The sequence below is a fragment of the Serpula lacrymans genome (assembly GCF_000218685.1).
Source record: "Serpula lacrymans var. lacrymans S7.9 unplaced genomic scaffold SERLAscaffold_7, whole genome shotgun sequence".
Classification (NCBI taxonomy): domain Eukaryota; kingdom Fungi; phylum Basidiomycota; class Agaricomycetes; order Boletales; family Serpulaceae; genus Serpula; species Serpula lacrymans.
This window is the reverse complement of record NW_006763296.1, coordinates 102055-127688: the sequence shown is the minus strand read 5'-3', so window position 1 is coordinate 127688 and position 25634 is coordinate 102055. Positions and strand designations below refer to the sequence as shown.

General features: G+C 46.3%; 8 protein-coding genes across 8 annotated transcripts; 7 read left to right on the top strand and 1 right to left on the bottom strand.

The window, feature by feature from the left end:
- Window positions 1–3691: 3691 nt before the first annotated feature.
- On the top strand, window positions 3692–5105 carry SERLADRAFT_361392 (uncharacterized protein; the record flags this gene model as incomplete). The annotated part of the gene is made up of 5 exons (XM_007318169.1): window positions 3692–4286; window positions 4343–4547; window positions 4600–4696; window positions 4748–4844; window positions 4904–5105. 5 exons carry the CDS (start codon window positions 3847–3849, stop codon window positions 4995–4997), a joined length of 933 nt encoding a protein of 310 aa, XP_007318231.1.
- Window positions 5106–5277: 172 nt separating this feature from the next.
- On the top strand, window positions 5278–7614 carry SERLADRAFT_355968 (uncharacterized protein; the record flags this gene model as incomplete). The annotated part of the gene is made up of 11 exons (XM_007318168.1): window positions 5278–5334; window positions 5389–5488; window positions 5550–5662; window positions 5721–5861; window positions 5920–6135; window positions 6209–6342; window positions 6392–6816; window positions 6886–7145; window positions 7197–7246; window positions 7306–7411; window positions 7463–7614. 11 exons carry the CDS (start codon window positions 5278–5280, stop codon window positions 7478–7480), a joined length of 1620 nt encoding a protein of 539 aa, XP_007318230.1.
- A 1427-nt stretch (window positions 7615–9041) lies between these two features.
- On the top strand, window positions 9042–10230 carry SERLADRAFT_389031 (uncharacterized protein; the record flags this gene model as incomplete). The annotated part of the gene is made up of 5 exons (XM_007318167.1): window positions 9042–9151; window positions 9218–9452; window positions 9504–9711; window positions 9782–10036; window positions 10087–10230. 4 exons carry the CDS (start codon window positions 9094–9096, stop codon window positions 10031–10033), a joined length of 753 nt encoding a protein of 250 aa, XP_007318229.1.
- A 1146-nt stretch (window positions 10231–11376) lies between these two features.
- On the top strand, window positions 11377–11785 carry SERLADRAFT_467138 (uncharacterized protein; the record flags this gene model as incomplete). The annotated part of the gene is made up of 2 exons (XM_007318166.1): window positions 11377–11500; window positions 11562–11785. 2 exons carry the CDS (start codon window positions 11377–11379, stop codon window positions 11744–11746), a joined length of 309 nt encoding a protein of 102 aa, XP_007318228.1.
- A 202-nt stretch (window positions 11786–11987) lies between these two features.
- SERLADRAFT_369441 (uncharacterized protein) lies at window positions 11988–12424 on the top strand (the record flags this gene model as incomplete). The annotated part of the gene is made up of 2 exons (XM_007318165.1): window positions 11988–12126; window positions 12183–12424. The coding sequence occupies 2 exons, from the start codon at window positions 11988–11990 to the stop codon at window positions 12422–12424; spliced, it is 381 nt and encodes a 126-aa protein (XP_007318227.1).
- Window positions 12425–18489: 6065 nt separating this feature from the next.
- On the bottom strand, window positions 18490–19828 carry SERLADRAFT_467130 (uncharacterized protein; the record flags this gene model as incomplete). Its single annotated transcript, XM_007318164.1, has 1 exon — window positions 18490–19828. The coding sequence occupies one exon, from the start codon at window positions 19742–19744 to the stop codon at window positions 18587–18589; it is 1158 nt and encodes a 385-aa protein (XP_007318226.1).
- Window positions 19829–22887: 3059 nt separating this feature from the next.
- On the top strand, window positions 22888–23542 carry SERLADRAFT_467129 (uncharacterized protein; the record flags this gene model as incomplete). Its single annotated transcript, XM_007318163.1, has 2 exons — window positions 22888–23391; window positions 23517–23542. The coding sequence occupies 2 exons, from the start codon at window positions 22893–22895 to the stop codon at window positions 23540–23542; spliced, it is 525 nt and encodes a 174-aa protein (XP_007318225.1).
- A 1524-nt stretch (window positions 23543–25066) lies between these two features.
- Window positions 25067–25560, top strand: SERLADRAFT_467128 (uncharacterized protein; the record flags this gene model as incomplete). The annotated part of the gene is made up of 1 exon (XM_007318162.1): window positions 25067–25560. One exon carries the CDS (start codon window positions 25081–25083, stop codon window positions 25351–25353), a length of 273 nt encoding a protein of 90 aa, XP_007318224.1.
- Window positions 25561–25634: the final 74 nt, after the last annotated feature.

The following is a 25634-nucleotide window of genomic DNA, read 5'->3' as shown; positions in this document are numbered from 1 at the left end:
AACGTACCGATGTCAGGATTGATCTTCGTTTTCGTGAACAGTGACACAAAGGCTGACAGAATCGCAGTTCCCGCACTCGGTCCCTCCTTCCCAATGCTGCCCTCGGGCATATGTACGTGAATATCCCGGTCGGTTAGGAACTGCTCATCTGGGCTTTGAGTAATTCCAAGCTCGTAAGCATGGGCTTTCACCCAGCTCAGACCGATTTGTGCACTCTCCCGGATGACTTCACCCAGTTTTCCAGTTAGTTGTAAACCACCTTTACCCGGCATGGCCTACAAAAGAATGAGAAAATAATGTACATGGTCGTTTGGTATGACGTACCGTAGCTTCGACAGGCATGACAGCGCCGGACCCATTTCCAAGATAACCCAAGCCAGAACTGACTCCGGGTGGAGGGGGAGTAGTGTACATCCTGTCCTTGTGGTACACCGGGGGACCAACGTAGTCCTTCAGGTTCTCTGGGGTGATCCTGACATGTACACTGTCGGGGATTTTCAGAGGTTTGCGTTCCTGAGTGGTCACCACTTTTTCTGCTTCATTGTCGCTGGTGGCTTCGGGAGTAGCAGTGGTATCGGGTTCATTTGGGAGAGGTTCCTGAGACTCGACAGTCTTCGGTTGTGGACCCACGGTCGATGATTCGGCAGGTACACTAGTGGGGGCAGGGGAAGAAGGTTCCGGGAAGACATCCTCTCCAAGGTCAAGGATAAGCTTCAATGCAGCCTTTCTATAGATCTGGTATGACATTCGACTGTTAAACAATTAGAACTACGGCGAGATATTAGACTATACCTTGTCAATGTGCTTTTTCAGGTTACGCACACCACTCTCGCGACAGTAGTACTTGATCAAGACGTCAACCGCCGTTGGGTCGAGAAGTACATCGGCTTCCTTGAGACCAGAGGACTCCTTTGCTTGAGGGCCGAGATATTTATCCGCAATAACAGATTTTTCTTCTGAAACATAGCCGCTGACTTCGAGAACCTCCATACGGTCCAGCAGGGGTGCAGGAATCGTATCAAGATTGTTAGCTAGAGATATACAGTCAGAATTTTTTTTTGAAATCTAATGACAAGGCTGCATACCTGTGCAAACGAAAAGAACGCGGGACAAATCAACAGGGACATCCATACTGGAGTGACAATAGGTTTCAGTTATCGATCATAATTGATCACGGAACTTACTAATGATCTAAGAATCCATTGTTTTGCTCGGGGTCTAGCATTTCTAACAGAGCGCTAGCAGGATCACCATTAATACCACGCCCAATCTTGTCCACTTCGTCGATCAATACCAGAGGATTTTCGGTGCCTACGCGTTTCAAAGCCTGGATGATCTTACCTGGCAGCGCGCTATAATCGAGAATCAATACCAATACGACCAATCCATACGGCGTACGAACCCAACGTAAGTCCGTCTGTGTCCCTTAATTTCAGCTACATCCGTCAAACCACCGACAGAAAACCTGAAGAACTGCCTGTTGAGAGCACGCGCTATTGACTTCCCAATAGACGTCTTCCCAACACCCGGTGGACCCACCAAGCAAATGATCTTGCCTTCTACCGTCCCTCGCAGTTTCCCTACAGCAAGGAACTCCAGGATACGATCCTTGACGTCCTTGAGACCATAATGGTCTTCATCTAATACCGTCTGAGCATGTCCGATTGAGTAGTTTTCTGGTGAATGTTGACCCCATGGTATCTGTAGAATAAGGCGATGATCAGAATCGTGGCGAGTTCAGAGGAATCGAAAGAATCAAAATTACTTACCTGGGTTAGCCATTCCAGGTAATTGCGCGTCACGTTAGCTTCCGAGGCAGCAGGTTCGAGGCCCATCAGCTTGTTGAGCTCCTCATCGAAGACTTTACGAACACTCTCTGGCATCTTGAGAGTAGCAGCTCGTTCCTTGAACTTCTCTATCAGTTTGTCCTTGCCATCTGATTCCATGCCAAGTTCTTTCTTGATGCCTTTTAGTTGTTCCATCAGATAGTACTCGCGCTGGCGTTTTGCAATTTTGGTATCGACGTCCCTCGATAGTTTGCTTTGCAGCTGGGCATTGATGAGTTCCTTCTTGAGTACCAGTAAAGCTTTGCGTAATCGATCGTCCACAACAAGACTCTCTAGCACATCCTGAAGTTCTCCTACTTCACCTGTAGACACTGCGGCAGCGAAATCGGCAAGCTTATCAGGTTCATCAAAGACGTTAGACGCTACTTGATTTATAGAGAAGTTCGTGATTTGATCACGGAACAGTGGATTCAGTTGCGCGATGTCTTTAAATACGGAAACAATTTCCGACATGAAGGCACGGATGTACTGATCATCTTTGTTGTACGGCTGTGTGATAAGATTGTCGACCTGGACTATTGAAATTGCATGCTTGTGAAGGAATGATGTTTGTAAAGGTCCTGGAGAAGAAGTTAGCAGATAGATAAGGACTATTTGAACGTAAATATACATACCAGCTTGAATTCTTGTAGCCTCTGGTTCCGGGGGAGGAGTAGGGGGAGCGACCGTTTGAGCCTTTGCCGCCTCATCTTCATCAGTTACTTTAGCTACTGAAGGACTTTCGCCAGCCTTGATAAGCTCTGTCACTTTGATCCTCCGATGCGGATACAAAACAGCTGTGAGCCCTTCTTCCTTATCGTCGCCTGAGCCACTATTTGCAGCGAAGACACTGGTTATCTGAGCAAAGACACCAACAGGGTGTACCGAGTTTATATCCGTGATAATGTCACTGTCCGTGTTCTCATCTTTGAGAAGGAAAGCACCGAGATATGGTTGGCCACGTTTCATCATTTCCTTGATAGCAGCGACGACAGCAGGATTACGAACGACGACAGCCTTGTAAAAACCGGGAAAGAGTGGACGCCGAGCAATGGGGAGGGCGAGAACCTGGGGATAGATTTCGGGTACGGATTGTTTTGCAATAGAACTTGGTGAAGGTGGCGTTGTTGGAGGTGGTGCTGGTGGTGGATCGGCGCTATCATTGTTATCACCACTAGAAGATGAGGACGGAGGTGTCGAATTTGACGATGCACCTGGAGCATTCTCGTCTTCGGGTCCATCTAACCGGACAGTGTCATTCTTCTTCTCTACATCGCCGTCTTCCTGCGCCTTGGGATCATTTTCTGACGTGTCCGCTTCTGGGTTTTTGTTGTTGGACCAGCGTGGAGAATAAAATAGTGATTGCGAAGGACGGGCAGGGTTAGAGATAGAAGAAGAAAAGGACCGTCTATCGATTATTCTTGACACCAACTGAGAGCCCAGTGGAACCGAGCTCTGTGGTATCCAAGATGAGCTCGTACGCGGCACACGAGCCTGTCTCGCACATATTTGCTTGGAACAAGAGGCGGTAGTCGCCCGAAAGCTGCCAGCAAAGGCCATCAGCGACCAACAACTGACCGTCGGTCTTGGATGTTCTCAGACAAATGAAGCCTCCGTCGCCGTTACGGTCAATGAACCCTCCAAAAAAAAAGAGAACGACGAGTGATGTGTCTTGGTTGCAGTAATGGACAACCGAAAAGTTCAGTTAAGGCGGACAAATTGCTGAAGATGACGCATCTTCCAAAGGAGTCTGTCAGCGGAACATGCCGCGTGTGCCGGTGTTGCGCGTTCGAATCCAGTTCGTTGCAACAAGAGCAATGCACTTTTCTCACCGTCGTTCCCACCTTCGCGGCCCTCCGTTCACTACCATGCGTCCACGGTTCCAAGCATAGAATGTATACGCGATCACAGCACGGGACTATGTATCGCTGAAGGAGCATTATAAGGCATATGGAAATGAGCCTGAGGCTGACACCAAGGTTATCGCAGTCGAATCGAATAATGCTATGACACTTGGAACATGGCCAAATTCTTCGGTATACTGTCTCGGTTTATCGTGTTTTGCATATTTTCCACCACTGTATATACCCTCTCATCGACAGAAGGAGGCCCTTGTTCAACCACCAACGATCATCTCGATGGGGAGACACATAAGCTTATAACAGACTGTACAGACAAGTTCTTCTGCTCTGGTATCGTCAACGGCACCTGCAAACCTAAACAATGTCGCAGAGACGAATTTCCATTTGGGTACGGGCACAAGGAGCCTGTACCACCTTTGTGCCCTCGAGGAACGTTTTGCCCCGATGAAGGCAGCGGTTGTGTTCCTTGGCTCTCTGTTGGAAAACCGTGTCAACTGAATAGGGACGAACAATGCATACCACCCCCTGGCTTCCGTCGAAATGCGAACTATAGCTTAGAAAGCTCAAGTGGCTCCATTTGCCTTAATTCTACTTGTTTGTCAGTGTCACTTCCTCTTTCGATGGTACTGACTGTTGACCAGTTCGGATATACAGGTACGCGAATGGGACGGCAGGCTTGCCTTGTAAGATTGAAAACACGACTTACACTGAATACGATTCCACAATGCTCAAAGTGGTTCTCAACGTCGTCCGAGACAACTGCAAAGATCCTGATTTTTATTGCGATCCGGGCATCTTGATCTGCGAGCATACTGTAGGTATAGGACTGCCATGCAGCTTTGATCGCAACTGTCGTTCGGTACGTCAGGCCTCGAGTGGTATGACTACAACCTGGATATTCTTTTCTATAGCATCACTGTAAAGGAGGTTTTTGTGCTGATCCTCCGGATACGTCACTGAAAGTCGCGCCATGGCAATACGCCGTCACAGCACTTTTAATTGTGGCAGGTGTGTTCTGTCCAGTGACACCTCGTGAATGTTACGCTGACCTTGTTGTAGCAATGATTGCAATATGTGCAATACTCACGCTTCTCCACCAACGGCATCGACTTGAACGTTCAAAGGAAGTTCGAGATTATTATAACGAACAGATCAGGTGAGCGCGTCGTCTAATATCTAGAAGTCAGCTTTCCATTGATCTCAATCGCCTTTAAGCCTACGTCAAGCAATTATTGCACTACATTCTGCGGCTGCTGATGGGCATACAGACGAGAAGGCGTTCAAGAGGTCTGTTGACAGAGTAAGGTAGAACTACGTCAGTCTAGTACTTTCGCCTTTACCGCACTGTTTCTATCAACATGGTGTCGATGTGTATACATGCTTTATAAAAGTAGTATAGATCCAGAATTTTGTTGATAATACGACGTTTCTTGAGTGGAAGCTACTTTGTTATCAGTTTCCCACGGGTGATTAATTTTCAGGTTCGCGTCCTCGGAGCGCGTTTTATCATTGACTCGGACGTACACTCGAACGCGTGCTCAGCTGGGATACTTAGCTCTTATCCATCTCTTCTCCCTTTCTCAACAAAAATGGCTGAAATTCACGATCAGTTCGATACAATCCTTATCCTTGATTTTGGATCACAGGTTTGATTATCTGCTTAAACTTGGATCAACGAATCTTACCTCGCCGTTATCTAGTACAGTCATCTAATCACAAGAAGATGTCGCGAGCTCAATGTATACGCAGAGCTGATGCCCTGTACGACTAAAATCAGTGATCTCCACTTCAAACCTAAAGGTTCTTTCCCATTTGTTTTGAATGTAAAGCGTGGAGCACGCTCATAGTCAGAGAAATACAGGAATCATTCTCTCGGGATCGCCTTATTCGGTCTACGACGATGATGCACCCCATGCTGATCCCGCCATCTACACCCTCGGCGTTCCGATCTTGGGCATCTGCTACGGTCTCCAGGTCTGTCCCCGTCCTCTCTCAACTATTATCTGTATCAACTCACTTCCGTCGTCAAAAGGAAATGGCTTATCATAACAAGGGAAAAATCGCTCAGTGCAATCACAGAGAATATGGGTTCGCCCAGGTGGAGGTGTCCAAGATAGGTGAAGGTAGCAGTTCGTCTGTGGATGCTTTGTTTGAAGGGCTCGGGGATATGCAGGTACGTCTTTGCCTTCTTTTACTTGCAGACTGGTGTATGGGACTCACTTTATACCAAGGTATGGATGTCTCACGGCGACCAACTCTCTGAGATGCCACCGAATTTCCACATCATCGGACGAACGCAGTCAGCTCCATATGCTGCCATCGCACACGACTCTAAACCTTTCTACGGTATCCAATTCCACCCAGAAGTGACTCACTCTCCTCGCGGAAAGGAAGTCATTGGACGATTTGTCCTCAACATCTGCGGCTGCCGAACTAACTGGACAATGGTCAGCCAATCACTTCATTCCATTTCGTTTCTTTTTCTCGAGGCTGAACGCTGATAATTATGGATTGATGTAGGAAGAGTTTATTGGGAAAGAGATTGCGCGTATTAGAGATATTTGTGGGCCAAAAGGTCGGGTGATCGGGGCTGTTAGCGGGGGTGTTGATAGTACTGTGGCCGCAAAGCTGATGCACGAAGCTATCGGGGATAGGTTGTTATTTCAACCCTTGTCCCTGATTATATGGCTCACTGCATCTCAGATTCCACGCTATCATGGTCGATAACGGCGTCTTACGTCTGAATGAAGCCAAACAAGTTAATGAGATGTTGAACAAAGATCTCGGTGTCAACCTCACCGTTGTTGACGCATCAGATTTGTTCCTGTCGCGCCTGGAAGGAGTAGAAGACCCCGAGAAAAAGCGAAAGATCATCGGAAACACGTTTATCAACGTGTTTGAAGAGGAAGCAGCTAAGATTGAGGCCGCTGCTGAGGCGGAAGAGAAGAAGGGCGCTGAGGCAAAGGGCAGAGTTGAGTGGCTGTTGCAAGGGACGTTATACCCTGATGTCATCGAGAGCATCAGCTTCAAGGGTCCGAGTGCGACCATCAAGACGCATCACAATGTGGGAGGTCTTCTCGCTGACATGAAACTCAAGTTGATAGAGCCGTTAAGAGAGCTGTTTAAAGGTGTGTCCCGACTTTTGATGTCATCTACTGTATTCTGTTGTATTCAATAAGCCTTCATGGCGAGCCTAGACGAAGTGCGTGCATTGGGACGGCTCTTGTCTATTCCTGCTCCTCTCGTACAGCGCCATCCGTTCCCAGGGCCTGGACTTGCCATTCGTATCCTTGGACCAGTAACGCGCGAGCAAGTAAAGATATTGCAACAGGCTGATAGCATCTACATTGAGGAAATTCGAAATGCAAACCTGTATAACCAGATCAGTCAAGCGTTTGCTGTACTTTTACCTGTTAAGGCTGTGGGAGTTATGGGGGACAAGAGAACATACGAGCAGGTTTGTGTGTATCGCCAGTTTCTATATACATAGCTGACCTTTTATGTTCAGGTCATTGCCCTTCGTGCAGTGCAGTCAGAGGACTTCATGACGGCCGATTGGTACGTACATACTTAGTAATCGTGTTTTTCTTGCACTCTAATTAAGACCTTGCCATCAGGTATGTATTCCCCCCAGAGGTTTTGCGAAGAATATCTTCCCGTATCACGAATGAAGTCTCTGGAGTGAATCGCGTCACTTACGACATCTCTTCCAAGCCACCTAGTGTAAGTCAACTTGATGTGTATCAGTCAGACTGTTGCTGAAATACTCTGCAGACTGTCGAGTGGCTGTAGAATTCAGGCTTCCTTTGTGATGCAATTTATGAAAAAAGGTTACTCGTGATGGGTGAATGTTGATAGACTGTATCGTAGATCTCGCTGCAAAACATAGGTCTAGGGAGATAAATAAATATAAGGATAGTTCCTGCCATACTTGTGTGCTTTGTTCTCGGATTCATGAGAGGGAGAAGTATGTTTTTCATTTGTTTTCGGTGTTTTGCGGAGGATCGAGGAAATGAAACGGGGATATCTGAGATTTGAGTTCCGATTACATGCACCCACAAAGATCCACAATTGGCTTCCAGTCGAGATGCCAGAATATGAAAGGTTCTTTCACTGGTGAGAGCCACTTCTTTATCTTCCCCAATACTTCTCTTGCTTTCTCTCGACAAAATCCTTATAAATTCCTACTGCAGGCCCATCGTCTCCTGCCAGTACTTCTGCCTCGCAGCCTCCAACGTCCAACGTTCAGAACGGACAAATGCCCCCACCACTTCACGCAGCCATTACGAACAACGAAAAACTCTTTCCTGTATTCGCAAAGAGACTCTCTTCGCACAACCCAGACACCTACATTGCAGCTGCGACCAAGTTTGCACGATGGTTGAGTTCTGAAAGAGCGTATTACGATGTCGCACGTCCCAAGGTATGACTGAATATCATCGTTGCGAGGTTTGAAAGTGTTAAATGACCTATTTGCCTCCCGTCACCGTGATGCCAGATCGTAGAACTACTTGAGGTATTGGCATTACTGTCCTGCGAAACGACTGCCCGGTTGACATGGGGCACCTGCTTTTCAGGTCGCCTACAATAACTACGCCAGATTGATGGAAAACGCGCAGAACCGTGCAAATCCATCTTTGGCTCAAGTTTTTGCAGACCTACTGCGTACCGTCACGCCATATCGCCGCCTCTTCGTCGAACCTCAGCTACAAAGTATCTCTAGCTAGCTCATTCCACGTAACGCTTTGACCAATGAGCGGCTTACAGACAGACTGCATGATGTCTTCCGGCACGTCATGGTCGCTCCTCCCCAATGGACAGCGCCTGCTACAGACTCGCAACCGACGAATCTCCCAATGCCGACGCGGGCATCTACTGTCGAATCTCGGGAAGTAAGCTGTCTCCATCTTATCTCCCATCGTGTCCCTATTAACACGTGAAACGCAGTATGATCCCCCGCCGCCATACCCTGGAACCTTTGCACCCCCACCACAGATACCCGAGCAGGCAGAAAGGCGCGCCCCCGACCCATTCTCGTCCCTCATGGCGCTTGACCTTGACTGGTTCAAGACCAAAGGACAACAACCTCCTGCTACAGCTAGGTCGGACGTACCTGTGAGCGCGCCAGCGCAGCCCACTCCACCAGGTGAAAGTCAGGATATAGCAGCTCCACCACCCGCAGAAACCGCAGAGACCGTCAGTATGGAACAAACTGCCGACCCTAGTGAGACCCTTCCAGCTCCTGAAGTAGTGATGCAATCTCCCATCGCGTCCACTTCGCCCCCACCAACAATAGGTATGTTTCGTGATCATTTACTCCTGTCATTCTTATACATATATGGAATATAGATGGTTCACGTCAAGACGACACATCGCCCGAACTTGAAGATCTTAACCAGTCTTTTATGGATGTCAGCCAAAATGAAGATACAATTGCATTTGAAAACTATGAGCTTTTCATAGGTGAATGACGAATTCAGAATATTTTGCGAAATATTACTTTAACGTGATGCTTCTCCTCACAAATAGAACAAGATACAAAAGACGATATAGTAGAAGGTTTGCCGATTGTGGTCGATGTACCAGCAGAGCCTACTCCTGTTGTTCAAGTCACTCCTGTACCTGACATTGGGGATGGTATGACCATAATGTATGATGGGCAGGGTCCTAATCGTCCAGGAACTGTTTCGATCAAGTTCCAAATCGAAGAATCACTCCTACCTATGATATCCACCTGGGTTAATCAAAGTCGCACAAACGTAGTGTAAGCATTTGTTCTGGCCCCGCTGATTGCACTATACTCAAGGCACCTTAGTGACCGCTCGTCAAGCTTATGCGTTTCTCTGGCCTGCTATCTCCTATCTGATCTCGAAGACGCATACGTTCGGGCAATAGAAAAACCCACAACCACCGAGCAGCTGTTATCGATGACAAAGTCTCTCTGGCCAGATTCGGGTACCTTGTCTCTACGGTTTCATCATAAGGACGTTGATATGCACTTGCCCCTATCTCCACCAATAGTTGTGCGCTTTTGTCTCGTTGTTATCGCAAATTTATCATATTCTAACCAATTTGTATACGATCAATTTGTAGGTCACCCCCGACCAATATTTCGATCTCTCACAGTTCATCAAAGGAGGCCAGAACGAGTTTAAGCTCTTACAGCGATGCGATATGTCCAATTGCGTATACTTTGTTCAGGTACATCACCCAACCCAGCTACAGCTCGGTGTTCTGGCGTCGCGACGTCAGCTAGACGAGTCTTGGAACCAGTTTCTCGCCACAATGAAGCGCCCTTTGGAACACCAAGCTCCATGGAACGAAATAATAAAACCAAGCTCATGATAGGTGGGTTGTGTCTTGCGCTTGCATATTGTATGTTTCACAGCTTCGTCTAGTAATAAATTTAATTGAAAGCTGAAGTCACAGCCTTCTACATACCAGCGATTTCTTCACTTAAAATTATGAGTTCGCGAACCAAATTACATTACCCTGTATAGTTTTGAATCCTGTAGACACAGTTGTACTTGTTGGCACATCATAATCGAATTCGTTATTGGCATAGTTGGGATGATGTTTTCAAGTTTGCCACAGACGCGACAAAGAGAATTGGACGCGTTTGAAACAGACTCCGATTCTCGACCGCCTTGCTGCCTGGCACCCAACGTTCGTTTACTGGTCCTGGCTCGTATAACCGTTACCACCAGGAATGACATCCCCTGCAGCAGCAGACTTCCTGACTAAGGAGCTCTTCATAAAGAATAACGTTGTGCGTATGATTCAGAGTCCCTCAGCGCTGTAGACTGGGCTTAACCCTATACTACTACTCACCCGTTGAAATATCAGGTCACGTTCCGATCTTTGAGCAGAGAACTTGGTATCCATGTTGACCAGGCGAAAAAGTGCGTTTCCATCTTGATAATATCAGTGTCAGAAGAGGTACATCGAACCTGACGTCGAACTTGCGAAACAGCGAACTAGCCACTTTCCACACCGACACGCGCTCATCTCCTTCGCCATCGTTTTCGACCTATCTCGTCTCTGGAGAAGTTTCAAGCTTAGGTGGCCACCAAGATGAACGCGAAGATGGGACCCAGGATGATAGAATGGACGTTGACCCCGACGAGGGTGAACTGAAACCGATTATGGATATAGCTCCGTGCACGAAGATGATACTGGTTGATGAAGATGCGCTTGAAGGTTAGTCACATCATACAGCTAATGCTTACATCCTAACATAACAGTGTGCAGAAACCAAAGCCCAGTTCTCGCGTATTTACTCAATTCACGTCTACAGCTTGTCTCCTTCCCCCATTCACGTATGTCCTAGTCCGTGTTACCTTGCATCACTCATCGTGAAAGGACGTAACTCAGGATGCAGGCCTTGTATGTGGTCCAACTGTCATGGTCAGGCAAGCGGATGCCACGGGGGGTCCCGCTCTGTCTTCCATCGTTGGCAAAATTGTAGGCGCACACGTTAAGGTGAGGTACTTTCACGTCATATTTTGATGTTTTGTCTAAAGTATATAAGATGGGAAATACCTCTAACGATCCTTCAGTGGCATCTACCTCCAACACCAAGCTGGAACCTCCCGAGAAGCCGAAGCTCATACCATCAGAGTCTCAAGAGAAACCAGTTGTTTCCCCCAAAGATAAGGCAAAAGAACAGGAAAAAGTGAAACCTTCCGATGAGCCACCTCGAGCCGCAGACAAACCAAAAGCAACGGGCAAGTTGGATTGGAGTAAGGCCAAATCTAAGGAGAGTAAAAAGCCCGAACCAGCTGTTACTCTCGACTCCATACAGGCTAGTACGTCCAAAAAAGATAAGAATAAGGTTTCGAAGCCGAGGGAAGACGTCACTCTGACTATCCAGGATACAAAGGTATTATCGCACTTAAATGTCATAGACCTCATTTTGATTCGTCTCCAGCGGGGGAAAAAGCGAAAATCTCCAAGTGCTTTGTTGTCAGATTCGGAAGAAGATGTCGAGCCCCCACAAGCATCCAAACCCGCGGCTCAGAATACTTTACGTGTGAAGAAAGGCATGATAATGTCTGACGACGAAGACGAAGATTTAAATATCCCAAAGCCATCAAGAGTGGTAAAGAAAGCTGCCGATTCGGATTCAGAAAGGAGTTTACGAGCGATGATGGATATAGATGATGGTTTGTGCGAATATCATCGAGATCTACTTAAGCTCACTGTCCTCGACGCAGTACATGTCATCAAAGCTTCGAAGTCGGTCGCCAACGAATCGTCTGAAAATGACGAGGATCAAGAAGAAGACGTTGATATTGCAATGGACAGCGAGGAAGAAGTACCAAAGCCTAAGCCAAGAAAGAAAAGCGAGAAGAAGGTGGTTCCTATCGGACGTAACGGACTCAGAAAGAAGAGGGTCACGAAGAGCCGGACGACAACGGACGCAAAAGGCTATATGAGTGCGTTTCTTCGTTGTACTGCCCGTTTATCCAGAACTGACAAGGTTACTATCCAGTAACCGAAGATTATTCTTCTTATGAATCCGTCGACGACGACGAACCAGATTCCGAGCTGCCTGCGAAAGGGAAAGGGAAAAAGAAGACTACAGCGGAAACGAAACCAGAGAAGGATACCAACCCCGCTCGCGAGGCTCCCAAGCCCAAAGCAGATGTTTCTCGCGCCTCGAAAGCGAAGTCATCATCGGCAAAGCGTGGCAGCCTCCTTAACTTCTTTGGTCCTGAGAGAGGCAAGAAATAGGGGTATTTTAACAAAGTGACACCTACTGGTTTAAGTGCCAGTATCGTTTAAGAGAGTATATGAACAACAGTTTGATTCAGGGATAACTCTTGACTCCAATATGATTTCTTCTACACATAGCCTAGTACAATATATCGATCGACTATTGACCGACTATCATCGTTATTGAATTAGGCCAGCGAGGGAGACTAGCACAAAGCTGCTTCTGAGTTGGCCATTAATGTCATGTCAAACATTCGAGATTGGTGCCAACGGTGCTATGGAATCACCCCACGATATCAAAAAGGAAGTTGAGATTTTATAGATATAGTGTAGGATAAATCTAAGAGACGGAGAAATGATGAAAAAGGAATATCTGGTGATCTGAACAATCGACTCTAGCTGACGATGAGACTTGGAGCATCTTCGATAGTATGAATTTGGGACTTCATCTTGCCCAAGACTATCAAAGCCAATTCATACCATGACTTTTGGCATTCCGTTAAGGGCTTTCCACGGAGTTGGCGTGCAAGGATATCGCTTAGATGATTGCGAAGTAATTTCAGGGCAACATTTGATTTTGGGGGAATGTGGAATCTGATCTTGCGATCGACAGAAGCCGAATCAGATATGAGCTATTCAAAGGTTAGTTTGTGAGCAGCGAGACTAGTATTCCCTTGACGTACCCTGAAATCGCATTCTCCGCAAAGTAACAGTAGGGAAATGTCATCCACAGGTCCTGTTTCCCATGCATAGAGTTTCCTTGAATGCCTGGGAAGTTTCATGAATAATGCTGTGGGCTAGAGTCCAAATTGCAAGTGCAACTTACATCAGTGTAAAGTAAGATAAATAATTTACGCCAAAATCCGTTGCTTTTTTCCCGAAGTTGATGGAGGATGGGTGAAAAGCGGAGGGTTGATTGTTTGAGATTGTTTTCATCTGCCCGGTTGAGTCTACCGTTAATATCTTGGGGTACAACCCAGCGGCAAGTGCTGCATTGACAAGAGCGGTGTTATAGGAATTCGAGTCGAGCGACGGAGGCACAGTCACGAAACGCGGCCTGTTCCGGCCGTATCGGGCTCTGATAATTGGTCAGTCTCAACTTTAACTAGAAAAATGAAAAGGATTTTTTACCGACTCAATTCCCGAACAAAAGATTTGTCAACTTCAATAAATGAGGAGTCAACAAGGTATCTGAATTTCTTTAGCATGACATCAAGAACAGTTTGTAAATAATACCTACCCCAGAAATTGTTGACGCAACTCTTCTATTTGTTGTAGGTTCTGGTGGCTGAGAAAGTGAGTCCGGCAAAATTTATGAACAAATCCTGCGTTTGAAGAAGCCCTTCGCCAGCTCGCAAAAGCGTTATGAATAGTAAGGAAGTCCGAATTCTCTAAAAGAATTCGATCAGCCTGATATAATGTTAATGTAAGGCAAGTTACTCACCAGTCCGAAATGTTTTCTTGGCAATATCAGCTTCTTGTTCCATGCCAAATGGAGTTACAAAAGGGGATTTAGAATTTAGAGCAGCGGCAATAGTCAAAGCAGGGTCCAAGCAGCGAAACAATGCAGCAGTTAAGAGAAACTTCCCAAGGTGAACCTCGGTCGGCAACTTGCTAAGCAGCCTGCCCATTGGAGTGATGTCCTCAGATGGGGTCAGCGCTCGAACCTGGTTGATATATGAATATGATGGCCATTAATAAAGTAAAATGAGAACGTACTTCGACAAGCGCAGATATAGCCCTCTGTACATTAACAGATACGGGGGGATCCATGGCTTGAGATAGCACTTCCTCGATGGAACTTCCCAGATTGACCTTCATAATTTTGATACGCAATGCCAGATCAGACAAACTCAAACGCATCATCTCTGGTAAAGGATTTTCGGCCAGCTACCATGAAGCTAACATTAGCGGTGGCGACAGCTTGCCTAATCTGACACTGACCTGCGTATCGTGTCGCGTTTTAGTAAAGAGATGATAGCATAACCCGCTTTGCACCCGCCCAGCACGACCCCTTCTCTGGGCAGCATTACTTTTGGCAACAAAAGTTTCCACTAGACGACTGATTTGTCGTTTCTCATCAAACCTAAAGCAATAAATGAGATCACATGTAAGGTAGATGTAAACACAATGACCTCATTTCTCGATGTTTGCCTGTATCAATTACACATGTTATATCAGGAATTGTGATACCCGTCTCAGCGATATTTGTTGCTGGAGAAAAGGACCAATTAGAAACATGTCAGCAAGGAACCAGAATTTGCACACCTATGACTATCTTCCTAACACCCGGAGGAGGTATCTCAAACACTCTATTTTGACTCTCACTAGAAAGTGTTGAATGTAGATGATAAATCGTAAAACTACTATCGTCCCCAAACAGCCGATGTTCGCTGAGAAGGTCATTCAAGCGACGTATTTCTCCCAAACCCGGCATGAACACGAGCACAGCAGACGAAAAAGGGTGTAATGCATCGTCCTCAAAGCAAAGTCTCTCTAAAAGACGTATGATAAGATCATAAGGTATAAGACGTTCGTCGAATAGGTTCATCGTCGCGATAGTCTGAGAAGAATATCGTTTTTCAAGTTTGAAATTTCCCTGAGTGGTGTCGTTGTCGTCATCATCATCCCCATCAGCAATATCTTTATCTTCTGACCGATTGGTTCCATTTTTATTCCGGTAGAACTTGTCGTACGCTGTTATAGAAGGTTTTTACACCAGTAAATAACGAGCATAGCGTTGAACTCACGTCTTCTTGCATATGGTGAGTTTTCAGTGATTGTCCATTTGGTGTGTTCCACAGCATCTTCAAGGTACCGAACATCTACTGGAAAAGTTCGACCTGGGATCTGGAACGAAGGGCATCCACCAAAGAACTTGGAAATTTTTTCAACATCCATAGTCGCGGACATCAAGATGATTCTATTGTAAGTTATTAGCGCAAAACAACAGGTAACAAATTGGTGTTATCACTTACTTTAAATCAGATTTTTGAGCCAAAAGTGATTTCAAAACAATTAAAAGGAAGTCAGATTCGATGGTACGCTCGTGCACCTAAAGCAAGGTATAACTACGCAATCGTAATGAAGTACGCAAATATCACGAACCTCATCGATGATAAGATGCTGGACAAAATAGCGAGATATTAAGCCTGGACTGCCTGAAGGTAATTTGACTTACGGTGATTTCATCAAAAGCCATGCCTTGACCACCTTGTCCCGATCCACTCTCAAGCATCCGTAAGGCTATGCCATTCGTAACAAATGCTAGTCTTGTGTTTCTGCACGTATTGCTTTCCAGACGGATCGAATAACCTACCAACGAACTCATCGTTCCAACTGCACCTGGAGCATCGCCGAGCTCAAGAGAAACCCTCTGAGCAAGGGATAAAGCAGAAATACGGCGTGGCTCTGTGCAGTAGATTTTGCAGGGTTTTCCTTGTGACAGTTGATCCTCCAAGATGAAAGCTGGTACTTGCGTAGATTTCCCACTAAATAACGTCAACTCAATAAGCCATAAAAAGAGCGAAGCAGTTCAATCCCACCATCCTGTTTCGCCACTTAAAACCAGGACTTGCGAGTACTCCAATGCAGAAGTGATCTCTTCTCTGTACTTTGCGATAGGAAGCTGGTTGCGGTGGGACTGGAAGATATGAGTGTAAGTTGGAATGACGAATAAATAACCATGACCCTACTCACTAGCATTGCCTGGTATGCGGTGCTTCCCTGCCGCGCCTCAAATTCTGCCACAAGCTGGTCAGAGGTTGCATTATACGACGCGTGGTAGTGGCGGGCGGTAGGACCGATAACCAAGTTCCCTGTTTTCTTGGCACTCTTGTCGTTTGACTATATGTAGTCCAAACCAAATCAGCTGGTACATATGTGCTTGAGGCAAAAATGTCCTACCTTTGTATTCGAATCAAACTTCTTCCCCACTATACTCTTCAATCGGGCCCATATACTCCGATTAATTGCATCACTACGATCCTTTCTTGCTTGCTCTAATTCGTCCCAGAGATCCCGGAAGATAGCAGGAAATAGCCTGAAGAAAGTTTGACCACCTGGCGCATTGAGCGTTCCAGCTGCAAAGCCATCCGCCTCAGGGAACGTTAAAGCATGTAGAGCAACTGTTGCTATATACTGCTCTGACTGAGCTGAGTTGTGGCAAGCAATATCCTCCATTGCCCATTCGTCCGCTCTCCCGCCTTCCCAAAGAACCTTGACACTCGACCTTTTGGCTCTACTGGAACCAGAAATGAGTTGGTATGTCACGGCAGCGTATCGATCGATCTTCATCACAGTTTCAGACAGTAGGATTTTTGGAGTCCGTCCAGACCAATTTTTAGGAAGGGCCATATCGCGCACTTTGATCGTGACACCTTTCTCGGTTGTCTCGTTCGACATCTCTTCAAAAAGCTCAAATATACCTCCAACTGCGTCATCGCTATCTTCATCTAATACATCATTAACAACGTCAACATGTGACAATGGAGCCTGTTCGGGTTTGGAGATATCCGCATTATTGTCCTCGCATATGCGTTTGGGTGGTACTTCTTCCAAGTGCTCCTTTGGCTGGGCATCATCGTCAGCTGACACGTAAATGCCAGTCGGTTCACTATTAGGTGTGTCAGGGTTCCATATGATAGGATCCAGCAAGGTTGATCTCGATGAAGGAATGAATGCAGGTGCTTGAGCATTGAGCCCGGTGGAGGCCTTCGGTACAGACGGAGTATTATTTGGGAGTGAAGACTTTGGCATAGCATTAATTTCAACTCCACTGATTGCGCGAGTACTATGACTAGGCCGCAGCGTCCGGAATCCATCAATAACTAATTTACACATTAGCTCAATATAAATGAATATCGCACGTAAAGGACAAAAATTCACTACCTTGTTCACCAAGTTCCTCTTCCGGGCAGTGGGCATAGAGCTGCGACATATGATGTAGGCACAGATGGGGTTTATTTATGAAAAGACACGTACCCAATCATAGGCTTCATCCAGGTCTACCCCATGTATCGAGCGGATGCATTCATCCACTCTGGTCTCTGAGAAACCCAATCTTCTAAGGACACCATATGTAACAGCCAGTCGAGAAACAGCCTTCTCCTCATTCTCATCTAGAAAATCTCTGCCTACTACACAGGGAATTTGAGTATTTACATCACTTCATTCATTTGATCGATATTTCTCCTACCTTCGTTGTCATCGACCTCTGAAGTCAATTCAAGAATCCGATCAACTAGAACTGCATCCAGGTCCAAACTAGGGAGAGTCTTGGAAAATCGTCGGTCTACCCGAATAGCCTGGATGTCATTGAGAAAAAGGTGGGCGATAATCTCAAAAAGTATGGTACCTTGACTGTCCTTATAATCTCCCGTTCCGTCTTCTCCTGATGCTTGTCAACTACGTCCTGCAGCACTTGTTCTTGCAATTTCTGGGCTTCAATGACATCTTTAGGAGTTAGTAAAGATTCATCCTGCCCTGCGCTCGCGCTGACTTGTTCTTGAGTCTGATTCTGGTCCTCTCCAGCAGAGGATATATCTCCCAGATTCACTTCCTGCTCCACTTGCACGACTTTTTTCGGGACTGAAGTAGTGGCAAATCCACGAGCCACTGGCTTCAATTGGGTTCTCTTTTTCTTGGGCATTGCAGCAGTGCCGCCCAAGCAGGAAATATCAGGTGGCCAGATCAGTTAATCACTCCCCACCTACACTGCTCCGAGTCCGCCCAAAGTTTTCGTGAGGTGGATCGAGACAAAATCAAAGCAATACACGAGATATTAGGGACGATAGATAGACTCTAAATCGTGCAATCGCAGAACTGGTGCCTTTGTGAAGGATATGATGTGTCTATAAAAGACGATGGCTGCATGAATGTGCGAGTATGACTCAGGGATGACTCGGAAAGCAGGGGACAAAAGCGTTGTGGCGTCTGAATCGGAGGGTGCTATCGTCCAAATAAATTAAAAATCAAAAAAAAAGTGGTTCAACTGAGGATCGAACTCAGAACCTTCTGTGTGCATATCTCACATGTGAGACAGAAATCATAACCATTAGACCATTGAACCTCTTAAACACTTGATATTCCCATATTCCATTGGTGAACTAAACACTGGACCGACACTGACGGAACTGAACTCGCGATTAGTACTCCATATCCAAAATCCGAATATAAGTATCACCACCAGACTGCACCTCGCATCAACATTCGTCCTGTCCTCACCACTTTCGCACTTTTAACCGTTCCATTTGCCTCAAAATCTGCTCCAACGTCCACGAGTCCACTTGGATGCTTAATTTTCAACAGTCCACCTCCACTATCAGATTCCCTGGAAGAAAGTGTCCATGCCACTGTTCCTTCTATGTTGGCAGCGACGCCAAGACATAAACCCACAGTCATGGGAACTGCTTTATGCAGTACTCCCATTGATAGTGCATGCACAGTTATGTCATAATCAGCATCGGACGAAGGGCTAAGAACGGCGATTTTAGGCTGAGCCTGAGCTGAAGGATCTAGACCCATAAGGCGGGCGCCTTGCTGACGGATAGATTCTAAGACTTCGCCGACATATGGCTTGGAAAAATCGATGGAGCGACCTTCTGAGAGTTCAACGATAGGCCGCAAACCATCAGCGGTTATGAAGACAGTGGGGTTGGTAGCATCGACTAAGGAAGCAGGAATATGGGTAGTTTTTCCTTGTACAGTGATGTCAACTAGGTTTATCGGCTTGCCAGTGGGAAGAAGACTTCCTGTCCGTGCTCCAGCTGGATTTATGAAGTCCAGGGTGATCTGAGATGCTCTACCAGGCACACCAGCCATAGAAACTTGCGGAAGATCGAGAAGGGGCGACATTTTGTCGTCAGAGAGAGACACGGGAAATGTGGTGTCTATGCGCTTATTCGTATTGGTGTTAAACAGTCGAGTGGTGAGGGACCCTGATTTCGTTGGGGTACGGGTACATATTCCTTCGTCTAGTGCGAAAACGCCAATCATACTGGATAGATTTCCACAGTTTCCGGAGTAGTCAATACTGCTATCGCGAATGCCAACTTGAACAAAAGTATACTCGGCATCATATCCTTCAGAAACCTGATCGCTTGTCGGAGAGCCAACGACACAAATCTTAGAAAGACTAGATATTCCACCTCCCATGCCATTCAGCTGGCGACCATGTTCTGGATCTGGAGAGCCCATAATCCCAAGAAATATAGGGTTCCATTGGTTCCTGTCCTTTGGTAGGTGGTCGCGATTGATGAATATGCCTTTGGACGTCCCTCCTCGTAGAAAAGTAGCTGGAAGAGGATTAAGAGTTTTGGCTAGTGTTGACCTCAACATGTGAATGATGATATCTATGATGAGAGAGATCCAGGTGCGCACAAGCGGTTATCCCGAACCTACGATTCAATTGTTCGAGTAATCAAAGGACATTTGTAACCGTGGTATCGCCAGGCTCGAGGAGGTAATACATTCTCACGGCGATGTACGCTGCCTTGAGCGGGGTGGCATCGTTGTGAGCCGCCGATAGTCCACCGAAACTTCTCTGCAACTACACCACTTCACGCTATACTGCACCCTTTAGCATTTGTGCAATCTCTGTAATTTACAATGGGTATGTATTTGCTAGAAATGTATCAGCACAAGCTCACATATGCTGTTCATTCCAGGTATTCCAAAGGTGTGTGTTCAGCGTGTTGGTTAAGCACAAACAATACTGACAAGTCGACGTGCAGTTTTTCCGTTATATCTCGTGAGTGGTCACTCTTAAAATCATTGTTTCAACTAATATTCCATTAGGGAACGCTACCCTCTCACTTCTCAGTTGATACAAGAAAACAAGATCCCTGAGTTTGGTAATTAATTACACCACCATGCGCGTCGTGTTTCTTTACTAAGCCGTGCTGTTAGACAATCTTTACCTCGACTTTAATGGCATCATCCACAATTGTAAGTCCTATACTTGTCAATGTACGAGTAGGTAGTCACTGATGAATACAGGTTCGCATCCCAATGATGAGGATGCTCACTTTAGGTTGTCAGAAGAGCAAATATTCACATCTATTTTTGCTTACGTGGATCTCCTCTTTGGAAAAATCAAACCAAAGAAACTATTCTTCATGGCAGTTGATGGCGTGGCTCCCAGAGCGAAAATGAATCAGCAACGGAGTCGGCGTTTCCGTACGGCAAAGGAGGCAAAGGAGGTAAGGGAGAAAGCAGAGAACAATGGAGAGCAATTACCTCCCGAGAAAGCCTTTGATAGCAACTGCATCACACCAGGTATGTAACTTTAAAGCTCGACCCTTAGCCCTGTTCACCACCCAACACATAGGCACGCCATTTATGGCTAAGCTTACCGAACAGCTACAATATTTCATAAACAAGAAGATCACTGAGGATTCGAATTGGCGAGATGTACAAGTAGTTCTATCAGGGCACGATGTCCCTGGAGAGGGTGAACACAAGATCATGGAGTATATACGGCTATCCAGGGCTCAACCAGATCACAATCCTAACGTTCGCCATTGTTTGTATGGCCTCGACGCCGATCTTATAATGCTGGGGCTTCTGAGCCATGACCCTCACTTCTGCTTATTACGTGAGGAGGTCAAATTTGGGCCTTCCTCGAGAAAGAAGGGTAATACTAGGTCAGTAATTTTTCCGATTTCAATGCAATAATCCAATACCAACACAAGACATACAGTTTGGAGTCTCTCAACTTCTACCTCCTCCATCTTTCACTTATGCGCGAATATCTCAACCTCGAATTTCGGGACATAGAACCCGTGTTGCCCTTCAAATATAGCTTGGAGCGCGTAATAGATGATTTTATACTACTGGCAGTTTTCGTCGGCAACGACTTCCTACCTAACCTTCCAGATTTACATATTCACGAGAACGGTCTCGAGCGACTGTTCGATGTTTACAAGAAGATCTTACCATCATTGGGCAAGTTTTCAAAATTTCTGGATATCAGGTCATGAACGCTAATGTCGCGCTAGATGGATATTTGAATGAAAATGGTACCATCAATCCCAAGAGATTACAACTTGTCCTCGACGAGATGGCCATTTGGGAACGCGAAGTGTTTGAGAAGGAGTATGCCGACTTGAACTGGTATAAGGGAAAGCAAAGCAAACGCGTACAGGAGATGGAGACCGCAAAGAAGCGAGCCAAATTAGGTGACTTCGTTTGTGCAGTCATTGTTATCTTGCTCATGCATATATCATGGCAACAGTCTTAACCGAACCCCAGCGAGAAATATTTGATAAGGTTAAGAGCTTTGTTTTGGCCAACAGGCAGGGACCATCCGAGTCCCGTCCACCCAACCTAACGATGCCAAATACGTTCCCGGCTCGTGAACGCAAATTTATCGGCACGTTGTCCGAAGACTTGCATCTCTCCGTCACTTGGGACGATTATGATGAGGAGGACCAGAATCTTGTGACTTTCAGTCTTCCAGGGTCTCTGGAAGAACAGCTTCCTGAATCTGAACATCTGAACGACGATTCACAGAATGGTGGGAATGATGATGTGGAGGAAGTTGAAGATGAGGAAAGCAGAGCAGCTGTTGACCGGGTTTTACAAAAATATGAGAAAGCTGATGTTATGAATGACGATGAAGGTGGCGGATTCGACGCCAGACACGAGAGATCCATCATCGATAAGATGGACGAATGGAAGAGGAATTACTACAGGGTGCGCCTTGTCTTTTATTTTGCGCCATATGGATGCTAAAGGACATAATTAGGGCAAGCTCGAACTATCATTCGATGATCCGGAAGATATGAGAAAACTTGTATTCCGATATGTGGAAGGCCTGCAGTGGGTTATGCATTATTACTATAGCGGTGTTGCGTCTTGGGGATGGTTTTATAACTATCATTATGCTCCTCGGATTTCAGGCAGGTCTTATATTTATTCTTTTTGGTTATCGTAGTAATCATTGAGTCGATGCTATGCAGATCTTCACGGAGTGGACGAAATGTCGTTCGAATTTGAATTGGGGTCTCCATTCCACCCATTTGAACAACTCATGGGTGTATTACCAGCAGCAAGCAAAGATTTGATCCCGCCTGCGTATCAGGTAGGTTGTCAGTCAGTTTCTTCTGTGTATTTCACTGATTCTATGGACGATCAGGACTTGATGTATGACCCTAATTCTTCCATCCTAGATTTCTACCCTGCTGAGTTCGAGTTGGACTTGAATGGCAAGAAGCAGGACTGGGAAGCCATTGTGAAGATCCCTTTCATCGATGAAAAGAGGCTTCTTAAAGCTATGGCTTGTTAGTAGCTTACTTGACAATCCGTCTACAAACTAATATCTTTGATTTGAATTTCAGCCAGGGAGCATCGCTTGACAAATGAAGAACGTGCGCGCAACGCGTTTGGGACTAGCACAAGATTTAGTTATAATCCTGGGGAAACGACAGTGTACCCATCTTCTTTCCCGGGCTTTTTCCCTCCAATATACCGGTGTTCTTGTTCTATGGAGCCTTTCGATCTTCCAACCCTAGATGGACTTCACCTCGTACCTGGCCTCTGCGATGGCGTCTTTCTTGGCGTCGAAGCCCTGGCGGGCTTCCCCTCTCTGCAAACCCTCCCACACAGTGCACAGATAGGCTTGCATGGTGTCAATGTACATGGTACAGAGAGCAGAAACAAGTCGATGATAGTGCATATCCAAAATCCCCACGAAAACAGGAAAACGGAAGACGTCGCAAGGGAAATGGTTGGAAAGCGAACTTTTGTGGGATGGCCGTTCTTGCAGGAGGGCTTCGTCGTCGCCGTGTCGGACTCGTTATTCAAGTATGAACAGATGATTGTCGTACCAGGATCTGCACCAAAGATAATATCTAATCCTCACGCGCAATATGCTTTGAGCCATTGGAAGGCAAAAGCTGAAAGGATTGAACACATGTATTCGAAGAAATGTGGCGTTATCACAGGAGATATCGACGTGCTTGTGCATGTGCGGCCACTTAAAGGTATTTCAGGTTTCATGAGATTATTCTGGTTACTCAATTATGATACAGGTTTAAAACGTCTGGAAACTGGGGCTTTCGTGAAGGATTATGAAGACGCAGAGAAGGAACTTGAACAAGCGGCTCAGATGGTGCTCTCGGAAGTCGCCTCTGAAGACCCTCGGTTTTTGGAGAGGGATCCTCCCCCTCTTTCGGAAGAATTCCCTGAAGGGAGTAAAATATTCTTCTTAGGAGAACATGCTTATGGAGTCGCTGCAAAAGTCTCTGCGACAGACGAAAATACTCTTTCTATCATCCTAGCGGTGAATCCATCTCCTGCCTTTTTATATATACTCTGGCTGACTAGTCGAACAGTTCTACCCCTCAGACAAAGCAGAAAAGGACAAATACAGAGCAATCGTTGAGAATCGTGCATCTCTCCAATATTTCCCGTCTTACAAGGCAGCCGAGATGCTACGGATATCCGGTCGTGCTCTAGCAAAAATTACTTCTAGCTTCATGGTACTTACTGCAGACAGTCAGAAGTCAAATCTAGGCTTGAGCCTCAAGTTCGAAGCCAAAAGCTTGAAGGTTATCGACTACTCGCGTAAGGACGGACGTTTCTGGGAGTACAGCGAAAAGACTGTTGATCTTATTCGTGATTACAAGGTGATTTGTCAGGTCGCGAGATCTTTTGTTTACATACTCTGAACCCGTCTTGATAGAACAACTTCCCTGAAGTTTTTCGAGCCCTGGACCGTAATGGCGATGGTAAGTTTGCATTTTCCCTAGAAATGCTGCTCTAATCATCGCCTTCACTATCTTTGTAGAAATGGCGAGAGCATCAGATCTTTTTAAGGGCGATAATCCCGATGCTAGAGTCAAGGAAGTGAAATCGTGGCTCAAATCCAAAGGCGTTAGGGACTTCGAACCGGTGTCTCTGTTCTCTGATCAGCTCACTAAGGTCAGTATCACACTAGAGCATTGTGAGATATAGTAATTAACAAAATGGATACTACAGGCGGCTGTGGGGGAGATTGAAAAGATCGCAGATAGCGTAAACCCCAATACAACTGCTGCTTTCAAGAAAGCTATCGTTAAGAACATCCCGCGACATGCAGTTTTAAAACCATCGCATGCCATATACCGACTACAGAACCAGCACTTTGAGCTTGGCGACAGGGTGACTATGGTTCAAGATTCTGGTGGTGTTCCACTTGCTATCAAAGGAGTAGTTATTGGTTTGAACTCCACATCAATGGATGTAGTTTGGGATGTTCCATTCATGTCAGGTGTGACATTAGGGGATCGGTAAGTGGACCACGGTTGCGGATACATCTCGTTAATCGGCGCCTGACCATCTCGCCTATTAGTTGCTCACAGTACCGGGGCTCGACGGTCAGCTTCAACTCGTGCTTAAACTTGACCACTCCTCAGTTCGTAGCTCCAACGAATCCCAAGTCTAAGCCACTACCACCGCCAAATCACCCCTTCAAACCTCGCTTTGGCCCGCATCCAGCTATCCAACCTCCCCCAGGCCAAGCCGCTGCTGCTGGTTTCCGCCCAGCGCCCTCTAGGTTTGTGTTTACGACTACGATGATAAACAACTTTTTCGCTCATGCAATTTGTAGTCAAAGTCCAAACAACGCTGTGCACATTATGTCAAATCCCAATCGAGGCCGGGGTGCTTACACCAATGGTCGCGGCAGTGCGATGGCTAACGGTCGTCGTGTTCCATCAGACACTCCTACAAGTGACAACCCGTCGACACCTGCACAATCCAATGACACACGCGCTCCTTCTGTCACGAGAGGCAGAGGTGCCCCAAGAGGTGGTAGTCCCTATACCCCACCTCCGAGAGGCGGGTTTTTGGGATCTCGCGGACGGGGACAAGGGGTAGGCTTCGAGCGTGGTCGTGGGTTTCCCTCGAGGCCTTTCCGCGGGAGGGGCAGAGGGGCCCCAGTAGCACCGGTGTCGTCATCGTGATATATGTACAGCTCACTGTAATTTTTTCCATATCCAGCTTGTTACCTGACCTCCTGAAAGGTCCTAGTATAATTGTTTTCGCCTGGATTTTGGCTGTCCATATGATATGTTGATCATTGGTACAACTTGACCGTATTTCACATGGCGCTATGGTCTGAATACTAATCCTACGGATCATGATAAGCATACAATCAATTTGTTCTCCCCGAGTTGGCAGAGCCGACTAATCATTATGTCGGAAAAATCCAATTCACCTGATCAGGACTGCTGGAGCATGCTGC